This window comes from Octodon degus, unplaced genomic scaffold (genome assembly GCF_000260255.1).
Source record: "Octodon degus isolate 3935 unplaced genomic scaffold, OctDeg1.0 scaffold00019, whole genome shotgun sequence".
NCBI classification, from domain to species: domain Eukaryota; kingdom Metazoa; phylum Chordata; class Mammalia; order Rodentia; family Octodontidae; genus Octodon; species Octodon degus.
In genome coordinates, this window is record NW_004524595.1 from 13,086,779 (window position 1) to 13,102,915 (window position 16,137).

Below are 16,137 nucleotides of genomic sequence, written 5' to 3' on the forward strand. Positions count from 1 at the left end.
TTTTTTTTCCTACTGGGAATGGAACCCAGGACCTTGTGCCTGCCAGGCAGGTGCTTGTGCTGCTGAGCTGTTTTAACTTTAATTGAGTAGTCTAAATATCATTTTACAGTGGAGAGCATTTCTCTAAAGAGTGACTTTTAGCTATTGTTTTGCACCTCAATGCCATTTTCCTGGCTTAAGAAAAGTTATGAAAAACTAAATGTTATCACTTTGAAGTGCATTTTAACTTTTAGTAGTATTGACTTTTCAATCTACAAGATATCATACTTATTTTTTCCCTCTTTTATCAGTTTGCCAGTTGTAATTTTATGTTGTCAAGATTTAGGACATTTTAATTTTAAATTTTTATTTTCTGTCTTTGAGACAGGGTTTCATTATGCAGTGCAGACTGGTCTTGAACTTACTTTGTAGTCCAGGCTGGCCTCGAACTTGCAAGCACTCCTTCTGCCTCAGCCTCCCAAGTAGTGGCGTTGTAGGCATGTGCCACTATGCTCAGCTTCATAATAATTTTGTTTTCTAACTCTAATTTTCATTTATTTAGTCTTTTGTAATTGTATTGGGGTTTGAGCCCAGGACCACACCCATGCTAGGCAAATGCTGTGCCACCCAGCTACACCTTGTCCTTAGTCGTTTAGTCTTACATGAAGTAGATTCAAAGCTATTGTCAATCTTCTTATTACACTTTCTCTATGCATAAATCTTCAATTTGATTCTTCTGGTTGCCTGAATTTCATCATCAAGAGTACTTTTAAAAAGAGGGTCATGGTTGCTGAGTGCTTGAAAATGCCTATGGCCTTGTTTTTGTAACTGATGGTTGTGCTGACTTGAAAAGTGTTGTGGTAAGTACACATTTACACTGGGTCACTGTCACCTGCGACTCTTGGCGCACCCAGTGTTGGTGCTCAGTGTATTGGAAGGGGCCAGTGTGAGTGGAGAGCTAAGTGGTGGCAGAAACTAAATTATTTGAGTTTGTTATTTGTGTGACTTATGCTTCTGAAGGAAAGACTCTGTCATGCTTTTCTCTGGACCTTAGTGGCCCAGGAAATGTTTAGCTGGACTGTGGATTCCTTCAAGCATAGTTTTAGGAAATGCCATGAAGCCCATGGTAACCTCACGAGCCTGTGATCATAGCTTCCAAGAGGTGGAACCAGGCGGACTGCAAGTTCAGGTTCCCCTGGGCAACTTAGTGAAACCTGGTTTCAAAATTTAACAAGAGATGGGGATGAAGCTCGGTGGTAAAATACTGTTAGGCTTGAGCCCCAGTACAGAGACAGAAAGGAAAAGAAAAAAAAAAGAACAAGAAATTTCTTGGAAGACTAGAGAAGAAATACAAAAGGAAAAGAAAGAAACTGATCTTTACCAAGGTGCCTTCCTATAAGGCATCCCGTGTCACTTCTCATTATGACTATACCTGGTAGGTTCTCCACGTATCTTTTTTTTTTTTTTTTTCCCAGAACTGGGGATTGAACTCAGGCCCTTGCACTTGCCAGGGAAGTGCTTATTCCATTGAGCCATCTCCCTGGCCCCTACTCCATGTATCTTGCTTTTAGATGAGTGAAGTGATTTTCTCAGAGTTCATCTGTTCATTGGTTAAGAACCTTTTAACTGAGTCAGTAAAATCCAGTTCCTAGGCTTTCATGGAGGAACTGGGGAGAAGACAATTCAGCAAGCAGGGAGGTGTGGGGTGCCCTGATTTAGTTAGGAAGTGTCCCCACTTCAAGCTCTGTGAGACTGGAGTAGTGTGCCTGGCGTAGCTGGGCATTGTGCTCCTTTTAGATGTGCTGTCTCTCAGTCCTCACAGCTCTTGGAAGCAGTTTGATGATTTCCTCCCTGTCATCTTCCCTGTCATCTTGCTAGCACAGCAGAAGCATGATTAGGCTCCAAGCTGTATGACCTCGAAGCTTCTGGGTGCAGCTGTAGCAGAATGAGGCAGGGTTATGGGACAGGGTGGGCTGCTAGGGGACTTCGTGTGTCTTCCTCCAGTCAGCGGGGAGGTGAGGCTGGGGAATGAATTTGGAGAAAGTAGATTTGGCTTCTGGGGACTTGGGGGGTCCTAGGGGGTTCACCTTGCCAATGAACAATGGAGTCAGAGTGAGAGCAGGTCTTGAATTCTGTCTCACACCCACTATACTAGTTCCTCCTTCCACACACAGGCGTCCCAGGTCTTACACTGTGAGCTCCAGTGCTGTTGCCTCTGGGTGAGGAGGAGTGGGTGCTTGTGGCTGTTTAGCTTCTGCTCTGTAGGACCTGGCCTCTACTATTTTACACACAGGCTGTACTTGTATTGGTGTTTTCTTCATTAATTGTGTGTATAGAGAGGGTGAGTTGCTTATTACTGTGTTTCCTTTCTTTGCCCATTTATCAGGCTTTTTCCTCAAAGACACTGATTTAGTCAGCCTGCTGACCTCTGGTAGTGAGGACATGGCCCTGGCCCCTTTTCTTTCATCTTTTTGCTGCCTAACAATAGGGGGCAACAGTGCAGCTGCCTTGGACAGGAAAGCAGGGATGAAGGAGTGAGGAGAAAGCTGTGGTGCTGGGTTTTCTGGTGAGGAGGGTGGCCCTGGGGAGGGGTGATGGAGGAGCGGTTGCACAGAGCTGGGAGGCCTCCCACTCTGCATCCTTTGGCAGCACCGCCTGCTGGCTCGGGAGAAATTTGTGTTTTCCTCAGAACTCATAAGACCCAAGTGGGAATTTTGTTTCTCCCAAGTTTTGCTCACAATATGATGCAGTACTTTTTGTTTTGCATTGTTCTTAATGGAAAAAAAAATCCTGCTCTACAGGCAACCATGTGAATTCCTTTGTTTTCATCTTTACTTACAGGATCCAGAACATCCAAATAAGGATTATATTCTTAACTTCGAGATTCGGTCTTTGAGAGATAGTCGGGCCCTGATTGAGAAGGTTGGGATTGAAGATGCATCTCAATTCATAGAGGACAATCCACACCCCAGGCTGTGGTAGGAAAACCCTGCAGACTTCCCCAAATGCCAGATGCTGGCTCGTGAAATCCCAGCCATGTCATCTGGCTCCCGCACTAACCTCCTGAGGGGCATGCACTAGCATTCTTTTCTTTTCTTTTTAATATGGAAATTTATTTTAGACTTGAAAGTTCTCATTATGAATGCGAAGTTATATGAAAACATATTGGTGTTGCTAGAATATTACGATTCACTAGAAACAATAAGCATAGTAAGTCTGGTTCAAGACTAGTTTATCAGTGATTTACAAAGCCTCACTGTTTCTTTTCTAAATAAAGGCGCCTGCTAGCAGAAGCAACTCTTCAGAAACTGGACTTGGACACTGCGGAGCAAGCATTTGTGCGCTGCAAAAATTACCAGGGCATCAAGTTTGTGAAGCGCCTGGGCAATCTTCAGAGCGAGGCCATGAAGCAGGCTGAAGTCGTGGCCTATTTTGGCAGGTTTGAAGAGGCAGAAAGGATGTATCTTGATATGGACAGAAGGTAAGTTAGGAAAGCTACAGGCGTCTGTCCTGCCATCAGTTCAGACCAGGAGGTTCGCTTGAGACTTGGGTGCCTGGAGAAGAGACCCAAAGCCGTGGGAATATCTGACATGCCTCTGTTAGTGGCTCAGCAGCAGCCCTCTCTCTAGCTGCACATGCTCGCGGCAGTCCAGATTTATAGGTAAGCACTCAGCAGTAGCTGGGTGCCAGCACTGACCTGGGGTGTAGAAGTTACTTACACTGAGACCCTGAGGTGTGCCTGCTCTGGAGTCCTGCTGGCTCAGGATAGCGTCCCCAGAAATCACTCCCTTCCCCAGCCTGATGCAAAGAAGGGGTGACTTAAATCATGGTTTTGCTCAGTAAGTTGGAACATGAAAACAAGAGGCAGGAAGTTGTTTTCCTAGTCTGTTGTCTCTGCTGCTATAATTCAGTGCCTGAGCCTGTGTAATTTATGATGAATAGTCTATTGCTCACACTTCTGGAGGCTACGAAGTTCAAGATCGAGCACCACAAAAACCAGGTTCAGTGTCTGATGAGGGCCTGCTTCCAAGACTGTGTTCTGAATTCTGCACCTTCACGTGGCAGAAAGCAGAAGGGTGAAAAGGGCTGCACATTCTCTGGTGTCTCTTTTCTATAAAGGTGTTAATCAGCCCATGAGGGAAGACAGTCCATGAGAGAGATTCAGTATCAACATGAATTTAACTATTTTTTGTTTTTTTTTATTTGTTTGGGAGAATATGGTCTTTTTGTTGTGGAGATTTTCTCTTTTGGATGGGGGACAGTGCCTTGCTACATAGTTTAGGCTGGCCTTGAACTCACTAGGTAGCCCAGGGTGGCCCTGAATTCACAGTGATTCTCCTGCCTTAGCCTCCTGAGTGCTGGGATTACACGTGTGCACCACCATGGCCAGTGAGACAGGGTCTTACAGTATGTTCCAGACTGGCCTTGAGCTCAATGTGTATCCCTGGCTGGCCTTGAAGTCCTCCTGCCTCAGCCTCCTGAGTGCTGGGATGAAGGCATGTGCCACCATACCCAGTTCAACATAAATTTTGGAAGGAACAAACATTGAGACACAGCAGGGTCTCCTACTCACCTGCATTGGCTGGTACCTGGCTAGAGCTAAGAATTTGGAGTTATTTTGTCTGTCTGACTACCTGGAACAATACCTAGAACATAGTAGACACTTGATAAATATTTGTTGAATGGATGAACAAATGATCAGATGCCATTGTCTGTAGGGACCTTGCCATTGGCCTCCGGCTGAAGTTGGTGGATTGGTTTAGAGTACTCCACCTCTTGAAAACTGGATCTGGGGACGCAGACGACAGTCTTCTTGAGCAAGCGCACAATGCCATTGGAGACTACTTTGCTGATCGCCAGAAGTGGTACGAAGCCGCTCTGCCTGCCACATGGGTTTCCTCGGGGCTGCCTGAACATTTCCTTAGGATGTGACGCTGGGGAATGGAGCCAGCCTCAGGCTCAGTCCTGAAATTCACATAGCTCTTCTCTCACATTGGAGAGCACATCCTGGAATTGGACCACGAGCACTGTGAAACTTTGGAGTTTCAAACATAAAACTTGGGTTTAGATCTGGGCAGCCTTTGACTGTTGAGATTACAGTATACAATTCTTTTTTTTTGTGTGTGTGTGGAACTGGGGATTGAAGTCGGGCCCTTGCACTTGCCAGGCAAGCAATTATTCTACTGAGCCAACTCCCCGGCCCCCTACAGTATACAATTCTAACGTGTTGTTTCTGAACAAGTAAAATAATATGTTTGCTCATTTTGTCTATTTTCATAAGTCATTGCTTTTATTCTTAAATTTTGAGTTAGATCAGTCCACTTACCTGTGTCAGTGGGAGTAGTACTGTGAATGTATCTGATTAAAACAGTATTTCATAAGCATATTCAAAGTCTGTTACAATTAGTATGTGCTATGTAGCTTTAAAGATTTTTTCCAATTTAGGTACTATATACCTGAAGATGATGAAATAAATAATATAAATAATTATTATAGTCATCATTATGATTTATGATGAGGTTATGATTACTGCTGAGCTGGGGATTGAACCCAGGGCTTTCCACATAACTGGATAACTGGTCTACCACTGAGCTATAGTCCCACTTGGTACTAGTAATTTGAATGAAGGAAACTTTTTGATGCAAATAATTATCAGAAATTCATTTTAGCTTTAAAAGGTTTTATTTTTTTCTTTCTGTAGGCTGAATGCTGTACAATATTATGTGCAAGGCCGGAACCAGGAGCGCTTAGCTGAATGCTATTATATGTTGGAAGATTATGAGGGATTAGAGAATCTTGCTAGTTCGCTGCCAGAAAACCACAAGTTGCTTCCAGTAGGTGTTGCATATTTTGGTTTTTAAGTGCTTCTTTTTTTTTTTTTTAATTTTTGAGAAGGGTCCACAGGGTTTTCAGGGTCTTACTACTAGATTGGACTTGTAGAGATCCGCCTGTTTACAGCCTCCCAAGAGCTGGGATTACAAGTGTGTGCCACCACGCCCAGTCTCAATTGTGTCTCAGTGCACCCTGGGGGTGGAGCCAGCACAGCAGGTCCAGGGATTGAACCCCGGCCCCTGCACCTGCTTGCAGGTGCTTTAACCCACTGAGGTATTTGGCTGGCCCTCATATTTTGGTTTTTAAAGTTGTTAGGTTACTTTATAAAAAATTTTTAATGTTATATCAGGAAATAACCTCAGAACTAGCCTAAAAACAAGTTCTATTCATTTGAATGTTCCTTTTAGTATCTTAATTAATTGTTGACTATCGCTCATGAGTTGAGTTGTATTTGTGTATCTGCTGGGTAAATCACTGAGGTGCATGATACCTGTGGAGTTGGCGGAAGTCAGCTGTAGGGTCCGGACACAGTGCACTTGTGAGCTGCACCTCATATACAGTGCCTGTTAGTTAATAGATCAGCAGAGAATTCTGATAATTGAGTTTTCCTACTGTGAGCTAGGGCAGGTATCCTGGTAGTAGTTGCCTTTGTACTGGCCTAGGCTATTGCACCTCTTACGTTGTCTTGACAATGGAAAAAATTGACGTTACTGAGAACCTGAGTACAGAGAACACTATCAGTGATGGCGAATGTTTTAGAGCTTTCATTGACAACAGACCGCCCCCAGCAGTGCACACACCGCTGGTTCGCCACCACTGGGATAGCCCACGTTAGTGTTGTCTCTAGGTGTGTTTGAGGAAGCAGAAGAAATTTCATTGTCAGGAATCCAAAATAATGATATTAGTAAGTAAATAGTAATTTTAACAGTAAAAATAACTAAAGTAGTAAATACTGTAAGTTTATGTTTTAGAGGAATTTTTAATAATGTAGGAAGATATGCATAATATGTATATAGGAAATGCAGGCACCAAAGTGTGCGGCAGGATCACAGGCTGTACACGGACATATATCTATGTGTATGCAGAGGAAAAAGAAGTTAAGAAGTCACATGGAATATTTAGAGAATTCTTTTTGGGGTATTGAGAGTATGAGTAACTTTATTTTTTCATGTTTTATAGTTTTTTCAAAACTATTAAAACATTACTTTATAATCAGAAAAAAAATTTTAAAAAGGTGGTTGGACACAAAGCTATGTTTACATTTCCAAATATGTTTTGGAAGGAGGCAGGTAGGGAGGCAAAAACTCTGGGAAGTGACTTCTGCCAAAAGAAACAGATTAATTTTCTGAAAATGCAAAAGGCAGCCATCAGCTAGGTAAGATACAGGTGTGAACTGGTTCTCCTGCCTGTGCTGTCCCGGCAGCTCTCGCTCTGCTGTGAGTCTCAGTGGCTGCGTATTTCTCTAGGGTCCTGCTGCTTTTGTTTGGGTTGTTTTGAGATGGGATTTTCACCTTATTGCCCAGGTGGGTCTCAAACTCCTAGACGTAAGTGATCATCCTGCTTTAGCTTTGTGCTAGCTGTGGCCACAGACACAGATGCGAGCTTTTCTTCACAGAGGCATTTAGAAGCTCTGAGAGGGGCCATGCCAACAAGGGCGGCTGAGCACAGTGCCAGTGCCTCAGTCACTTCTGTACCCACTCGCGTGGGGTTGTTTATGGACCGTGGTGTTGCATGCCCCGCTGCTGCCCCGCAAGAATAAAGGAGTTCAGCGTCCTCAGGGCCTGCCTAGAAATCAGATCTGCTGCCAAGGTGGCGTACTGCTGCCTGGAGGAAGGTGGTGCTTCGCAGCTGTTCTGCTCTGCAGCCCCAGCTTCTGTCTGTTTAAAAGAAAAGCACTGTAACCACCAACCAGTTTAACACTGCTGCATCCCTGAGGCGCTTTCTAAGTTAAGATACAAATGATTTCCTTGGCCTGTGAAATCTGATAGGACTGTTTTATTCTCACAGGAAATAGCACAGATGTTTGTGAGAGTTGGAATGTGTGAACCAGCAGTGTCTGCATTTCTGAAATGTAACCAGCCAAAGGCAGCCGTAGATACCTGTGTGCATCTCAACCAAGTAAGGAATTGGATTTATTGTGTTGTGGAGTGTTGCCTCAGGGATTTTTAAGTCAAAGCAAAATGATAGTCACTATTGTGGTCCTGTGCCTCCCTGGGAAGGTGGGGGTGGAGCCCTTCAGCTTTTGTGACAGGACCCAGCCAGGTATACTGGAGTTTGCACACAGCCCTTGAACTGCTGCCAGGGTGAGGGGTGCGGTGGGGGTGACCGACTCCAAGCCAGCTCTGTTGGGGAACATGAGCCAGCCTACATTTCGGGCCTACAACGTTTCTGTCTGGAAGTCATTTCATAATTTTCTGCATTTCATTAGAGCTGGGTTGTGCTTTCAAAGAAGGACCAGGTCAGCTTGCTCATTGCCTGAGGGAGAATTCAGTTCCTTTATCAATGTTTATTTTGGCAAATGGGTTTCCCTTCTGCTCTATAGAAAACACATATTTGATATTTTTAGGAGCTGAAGTTTAACTGAAGTTAAGTGGAAATCATTGTAGAAACTGCTATCAGTGTATTTTTAAAGTATAATGCTTCACTTATCTTATAAAAATCATTTTTCAATGTTAAACCAGATAGTATTTTCTTAACCATAACTGCGTATTTTGTTTTATGATAAAAAATAAATCTTTTTTTTTTTTTTTTTTTTTTTTGCTCTGAATGCCTTCAGGGCAGGTTTGGCTGGCTTGAGTTCTGGGGATCGAACCACAGCAACCTGAGCCTGACTGCTTTTTGTTTTTTTTTTAATTTTTAATTTTTTAAAAAAAATTTTTCGGACTGCTTTGTTGAAGCAGCCACTTAAAGAACTGAGCTAAGGGGCAGGCCTCCAATAAAAAATAAATCTTGCTTGACCTAGAGTATGGACAAAAACAGTTACAAGATTAGGATTTTTTTTTTTTTTTTTTTTTTTTTTGCGTTGTCATGATGTCTTCAGGGCAGGTCTGGTTTGGCTTGACGATCTGGGGATCCGAACCACAGAATCCTGAGCCTGACTGCTTTGTTTAAGCAGACACTTAAACAACTGAGCTAATGGACAGGCCCCCAGAATCACAAGATTAATGTGATTATAAACTTTGAAATTTTCTTTTTCAAATGCACTTATTAAATCAGGCTTAGATCATTTAATCATTTGGCACATGTTTAGCTTATAGAATTTATGATTGGTGTGATTTTAAGTGATTTCAAAAAAATACCAGTTTTCTATTTTAAAGCACTATACCAGTTATCACAAACTTAGTTTTATGTGTAAATCTATGACATGGTAATGTGAGTACTTAGGTGAGTTAATGACACAGGTTTTTTTTTTTTTTTCCTAGTGGAACAAAGCTGTTGAATTGGCTACAAGTTACAGTATGAAAGAAATCGGATCACTGTTAGCTAGGTATGCATCTCACTTGCTGGAAAAGAATAAGACTTTTGATGCCATAGAACTCTACCGGAAAGCCAGTTACTATTTTGATGCTGCTAAACTGATGTTTAAGGTACTGTAATAATCTTGGTATTTGGTTTTGTTGTAGTTATATATTTTTTTTAACAACACATGTAGTTCTAAGCAGATTTTTCATTTTCTTTAAGAACAAATGTTTATTCCAACAAAACCCTTCTGGCTTTATTACTGCTATTAACATGTGGTTTTTTTTTTTTTTTTTCAAAGTTTTATTGACAAACAGATAGCAATGAGACAGTTTCAAATCAAATCCGAAGGACAGTTTCAACAAATAATACACTGCATATATTCTTCTTAACATGTGTTATTTTGATATTGTCTTTTACTATCAATATTGGCAGTTTACTGATAACTAAACAATTGTAAATTGGGCATTGAATTTAAAAAAGAGTTAAAGAATTTGTTGGGATCATCAAGAACAAATTTTCTTTTCTTTTTTTTTTAATTTTTATTTATTTATTTATGTATGTGTGTGTGGCCAGCTCAGCCCACCAGGGGGCGGGCTGGCTGGCATGTGGTGCTGGGGGATTGAACCGTGTTCCCGTGCTTTGCTAAGCTTTTTCTAAGTAGGTGCTTTAGACCACTGAGCCATCTCACCAGCCTCAAGGACAAATTTTCTTAACTGGGAATTAAATCCTTTTGATGATAGAGTCCTTTGTCCTTGAAACTGAACGTATTTTTCAATATTTCATATTTTATAATATCCATTTGGAAGGAAGAAACAGTGTATGCTTTGTTATATCATTTAGAGAATCAAGTGTCAGTTAATTTTGGAAATGCTTATATTTGTGCAAATTTAGATTCAGAAATACCTCCCTAATTTTTTTTTTTTACCTCCCTAATTTTTTAACTGTTGAAGATTGCTGATGAAGAAGCACAAAAGAGAACGAAACCACTGCGTGTCAAGAAGCTGTACGTGCTGGCGGCCTTGCTGGTGGAGCAGCACCACGAGCAGGTGAAGAGCAGCCAGCGGGGGAAGGCCAAAGGGAAGAGCTCCGAGGTGAGAGGGGGACGACGGGAGCCACGAGGTCGGCTCACGAGGCTGTCTCGCGAGATGTGGGAGACCCAACCGCGCCTCATTTCTCTGTACATGCACTTTACTTCGTAATAATTCTTTTAAATGATAGAATAGAAATGACCGATTGAGGATTAGTGTTCAAATTTAGAGACTTCTTAGAAATAATGAAAATTATTTTTAGTAAAAGACTAATCTGTAGTCTTTGCTTTAAAGTTTCCATTTGTTAAAATTTTTACTTACCTGATAAATCTTTCTTTCCAATAAGAGAATTTTGAAAAATGAGAATATGTATATTAGCCTGTAGAAGGGTACCCAAAAAATATATATGTGTATATTACTTTACAGTATAAATAGATCCCAGAGTACCTTAATCAGTTCTGTTTAAAATTTGACTGTAGCAGTGTCCCGAAGTAAGAATGGTAATGTCTGCCATGGCAGCTTCATGCTGATGAAGCCTGCTTATTTAGATGCAGTAGTGTGCTGGGGTTCAGAAGCCGCCTCTGGTGCCAGCCGTGGCAGTGGCAGCTGGTCCTGAGTGTGTGGGCTGACGGAAGCCTGCGTCTGCTTGGCTCCTAGGCCTCCTCCGCCTTGGCTGGTTTGCTGGAAGAGGACGTTCTGTCCCCCGCCAGCCGGCTCACGGACAGCGCTTGGCGAGGGGCCGAGGCGTACCACTTCTTCATCCTGGCGCAGAGGCAGCTGTACGCGGGATACGTGGACGCGGCCCTGAGAACAGGTGGGCGAGGCCAAGCCGAGACTCCTGTCGATGCTTTTTCCGCGTTTGGGCTTGCTTTTCCCCGTCAACAGTATGTTGTAATTGTCCTGTCTCACTGCTAAACAGAACTGTATCATTTTTAGTACATATAATATTCTACGATCTTTATGTACTATAATTATTTACATACTGTAACTGGATCTAGATATCTTCTGGACTAACTCTATTTTAGAGCTTAAATGCATCGACTCCAGAGAGCATCGTTAGTAGATACATGTTCAGCTGCAGCAGATGAATGCCTGACTGGTATGGCATATTCCCCGTGGCCCTGCCATGGTCCCCCTCCCTCCTGTCTGCACTGTGGGTGACAGTGGGGCCCCCTCTGCGCTTGGGTCCTCACTAAGTGTCCATGACACCCGGGCCCTGATAGACCTCAATCTATATTCTCATGGAAAGGTTATTTTAAAAGTCTTTTAGATAAATTCTTATCACTGGGGCTGGGGAGACAGCTCAGTAGAATAAGCACTTGCCTGGCAAGCGCAAGGGCCTGAGTTCAATCCCCAGTTCTGAAAAAAACAAACAAACAAAAAAAAAAACAACAAAAAAAAACCAAACAAAACTTATCGTTGAATGCTCTAGAATTCTGCAAGGGTGATTTTTCTGGTTATTTGTATGAGTTCTTTAGATATTATATATAATCATATATATGTATATTATATATATGGGTCTTTTTATGTGAAGTGTATGTAATGATATCTTCCCCAGGGAACTGCTTTCATGACTGAGTTCTTGAAAATTCACTTTCGTAATGGTGCTGGGATTTGTGAGCTCTTAATAAGCTATAGCTGTGATGATGATATTAATAGTGTTTTAATATGTCACGTCTGGCAGTGTTTTATTTTTCACTTAGTCATGTATAAGAAGTCTTGTCACTTCAATATGTTGTATTTTGTAGTAAGTTCTTTTGTTATCCTAAAGCCACTTACTAGAAATAGATTGTTGGCTGTTTTGGTGTATTTATTCGTCCAAATCAGCTTAGTATTTTAGAGAGTAGGAAGAGTTTATGTGAACTCCCATCGAGTTAGAATTGCCTTAACTTAATAAATTAACATTTGGATCCTTGGTGTGTTTACAAGTTTTCTTATCTAGAAACATCAAGTTTGAAAACCTGTTTGTGAGGTGGGAGTGGTGGTGTGGGCCTGTGATCCTAGCACTTGGGAGGTTGTGGCAGGAGGGTCACTAGCACTGGGAGCTGGAGGCCAGCCTGGGCTGCAAAGTGAGTTCAAGGCCAGGCTGTGCTGCATAGGAGACCCTGACTCAAAAAGACAAAAATAAAACAAAAAAGCTGTCACCTACTTGTGTATTCTTTGTCTAACATTTCATCATTTTCTTTTTATAGGCTCTAGACATTTCTTTTGAAGCTTATTCCTATTGGTGTTTCATTGACAGTGGATATTTATAACAGCTTCTCTAGTTGATGATTAGTTATAGGAAGGAAAATTTTTTTTTTTTTGCGGTTCTGGAGATTGAACTCGGGGCCTTGCGCTTGCCAGGCAGGCTCTTATTCTACTGAGCTATCTCCCTGGCCCTGGTGATTAGTTATATAAAAGAGGTATTTTATTTTTATAACTGACCTTCATTTAACTAGTTAATATGTAAGTAAATTTCATGTAATTTCTAGACTTACATTGAAACAAAACTTACACCTCAGAGATTTTTTACCAAGGGGGTGAAGATATCCCAATACTTTAGATATTTTTGACTTTCAGCGATAAAATTGTCTGAACTGATATATGCCCTATAAAGTATTGCCTGTTAACCTGTTACATTTCAGGTATGAAATCAGGCAGTTGTATTTATTGTAAATATAAATACAATTTAATAATAAATGAATATATTCATTTAACAATAAATGAATATAGTTTTATAAATGTCTTCCGCTGAACTTTGTCAACACTTGACCTTTTATAGGAATCTAACCACTTTATAGGAATCTAATTATAAAATAGATGAATATATCATTTTATACTTATGAAAATTATAGTATACCACAATAAGATATTAAGGCTGCAAGATCTAAAGAAGAAAAAGGAAACAAATTAATTACAAATCTGACATTAATTCTGCAGTCTGTTAATTTTAATTTTTTAACTTTTTTGTGGCCAGCTCAGCCTGCCCTGGGGGTGGGGCTGGTGCAGCATGTGGTGCCAGGGACTGAACCAAAGTCCCCTGCACCTGCCTAAGCTTGCTTAAGCAGGTGCTTTAGACTGCTGAGCTGTCTCGCTGGCCCCAATTTTTAAAAATATAAGATAGGGTCTTGCTATGCAGTTCAGGCTGACCTTGAACTCATTTTATAATCCAGGGTGGCCTAAACTCTTGGTAATCCCCATCTCAGCCTCCCAAATGCTGGGATTACATGTGTGTACTACCATGCCCAACCTGCATTACGTATTTTTAAAAAGATAGTATCTCAAGTATAGAAAAATGGCCAAGGTGTCACAGCTACCAAAATAGCTCATATGAACTAGCAGTTTAGAGGCTCATTTTCATTTCTTTTTTCTTATATTGTTTCATTAATACAAACAAGCATTATCCTAGTCACAAAGAGTAAATGTGATTTCATGTTGCTTTGCAAAAAGAAATATGATACTGAGAATTATGCCTAAAAATATAATATTACATTTTTTGAAATGCCACTGATATTTCTTTTTTTGGTAGTGGGAATCGAACTCATAACCTTGTGCTTGCCAGGCAGGTGCTGTGCCACTGAGCTATATGCTCCAGCACCTGAGATTTCTAGTTTAAGTGGGATAAAGATGTATGTTTCAACACCGGAAACTTTTGTCTATGTGTATCTTTTTAAATTGGTTTTGTGCATCATTTGGTGGTGGATTTTTAAATTTTGTGGTACTGAGCATTGAACTCGGGATTTGTGCCTGCGAGGCCATCACTGTACCACTGAGCTTCTCCTGCAGTCCTTTGTGTTTTCCTTTGAGATCAAGTCTCCCTGACTCACCCAGGTTGTCCTTGCCTTTATAACTGTCCCGCCACAGACTCCTGAGCAGGTGAGATTGCAGGAGTGCACCACTGGTTCTGGCCGGGGCGGGGAGAGCTTATTTTTATAGGATCTGAGGTGTTTGTGAACCTGGAGATCACAAATCCAACTAGGGCACCTGTCTCTCAATTTATTTTTATTTGTTTGTTAAAGTTCATGGAGGTTAGACTAGAGCCTAACATACTACCTTTGCTGGGAGTCTTCATGATTGTTTGCTAAAACCTGGATTGTCCTCTTTCATAGCTCTTCTCCTACGAGACTATGAAGATATTATTCCTGCAGTGGAAATCTACTCTCTGTTGGCACTCTGTGCATGTGCCAGTAGAGCCTTCGGCACTTGTTCAAAAGCTTTTATTAAACTGGAATCCTTAGAGACCCTGAGTTCAGAACAGCAACAGCACTATGAAGATCTAGCTCTAGAAATCTTCACCAAGCATGCTCCAAAAGATACGAGGAAATCTGAATTGGACGGCCTTCTTGAAGGGTAGGCTAATTATAATCAGTAGGTGTCATTGTTCCTTTCTAGAAGCTTGGCTTTATATATGGTTAATGTATAATTTAGTGCCTAAAGCATTGAATTTTGAATTACCTTAACAGTACACTGCTATTTATCTTAGAAATCTATTAGTGCTTTATGTTTTCATTGTAAGTGAAGTTTTTATTTGCAAAACATTTTTTGAAATAGTATTTCACTTGAAGTTTATCTTGAAATATTTTTCATTCTTCAGGTTTTAGTTATATTAAATATATTAGGTGAAAATGCTTAGTGATTTTAACGTGTAATCAGGTATTTTCCTGCTTGTCTTTGCAGTGGAGAGGGGAAGCTGCCTACGTGTGTGGCCACAGGAAGCCCCATCACTGAGTACCAGTTTTGGATGTGCAGCGTGTGCAAGCACTGCGTGCACGCCCAGGAGATCGGCAGCTACACCTTCTGCCCGCTGTGCCACAGCGCGGTGGCATAAGCAGAGGTGCTCCTGCATAGTGGCAAAATAGATACAGTGTACAGAACTGTGTATGTAACAAGGTTGATTTCCATTCGTTTTATATGACAATCACCTTCATTATTTTATAGTTGTATTTTTGCACTATATGAAGATAGTAGATTAATTTTTGCACAGAAACACAGCCATGAATTAAAGAGGCTGATATAAAATTTAGGAAGTTAATCTTATTTTCTATCTAGCTATCTTTTGTATATATTTTATGGTTGGTTATATAACAATGTGGAAATATTCCAAATAAATATTTTTCTACCATGTGAGAGTTGCTAATTTATTATAAAATCTAGGGGAGGTAGGTGGGGGGTAAAGGAAGCAAGTAAGTGAGCAAAGCTGAGTTGGGAGAATTGACACTGACCCTGTAGTATAAGGAAATGAATTCTATTTTTAGCTATATTTACTTAAAGCCAGGGGACATTATGGTGGGTAAAAAGCACCCAGGTCATAGCTTTGTAATGGAAGCAGGCCCTCAGCATAACAGGAGCCAGTGGTGCATCTCACTGGCTACACTGGGGGAAAACAAGAAGCAACTTCTGTGTTCACCCACTTGGCCTGACAAATGGCAAGGTGTGTGCGTGTGTGATGAATTGTAGATGGGTGAGTTTTCCCCACATTATTTGCCATGATATGTTTTTACATGTTTTCTTTTGCAGTTTCTTAAAGAATTAACTCAATTCCATACAATACTACCTGAAAATCCACTTTCATAAGTGAGTCATCAGGTGACTCAGCTACCAGGGATGACGTGGGCCACATACCACAGGGAGGGTCGTGAGGTATGTCACAGGAAATACAGGTGCAGGCCTTGCTTAGATGAGGAATAAAACAGTAATATAAGTGACTGGCCAGAATGCTACAAATTGGTCGTGAATACATGAACGATCCAGTGTTAAAACTAGTCAGAAAATGTTATAGATTCTTGTCAGGGAGAAACCTATTGGAAAGAATACCAACACTGCAATGCAGTGTTAGAAGTTGTTTCTAATGCAT

At 41.2% G+C, this 16,137-nt stretch overlaps 1 protein-coding gene across 1 annotated transcript in view; it reads left to right on the forward strand.

Moving 5' to 3' along the window:
* Positions 1 to 15,395, forward strand: part of Wdr35 (WD repeat domain 35) — an 82,320-nt gene extending 66,925 nt beyond the window's left edge. The window contains 10 exon segments of the mRNA XM_023711117.1: positions 2,821 to 2,957; positions 3,257 to 3,460; positions 4,698 to 4,844; positions 5,681 to 5,813; positions 7,819 to 7,929; positions 9,234 to 9,398; positions 10,224 to 10,364; positions 10,959 to 11,115; positions 14,393 to 14,633; positions 14,961 to 15,395. Coding sequence (XP_023566885.1) covers positions 2,821 to 2,957; positions 3,257 to 3,460; positions 4,698 to 4,844; positions 5,681 to 5,813; positions 7,819 to 7,929; positions 9,234 to 9,398; positions 10,224 to 10,364; positions 10,959 to 11,115; positions 14,393 to 14,633; positions 14,961 to 15,111 — 1,587 coding nt within the window. The 3' untranslated portion in view covers positions 15,112 to 15,395.
* The last annotated feature ends 742 nt before the right edge of the window (positions 15,396 to 16,137 follow it).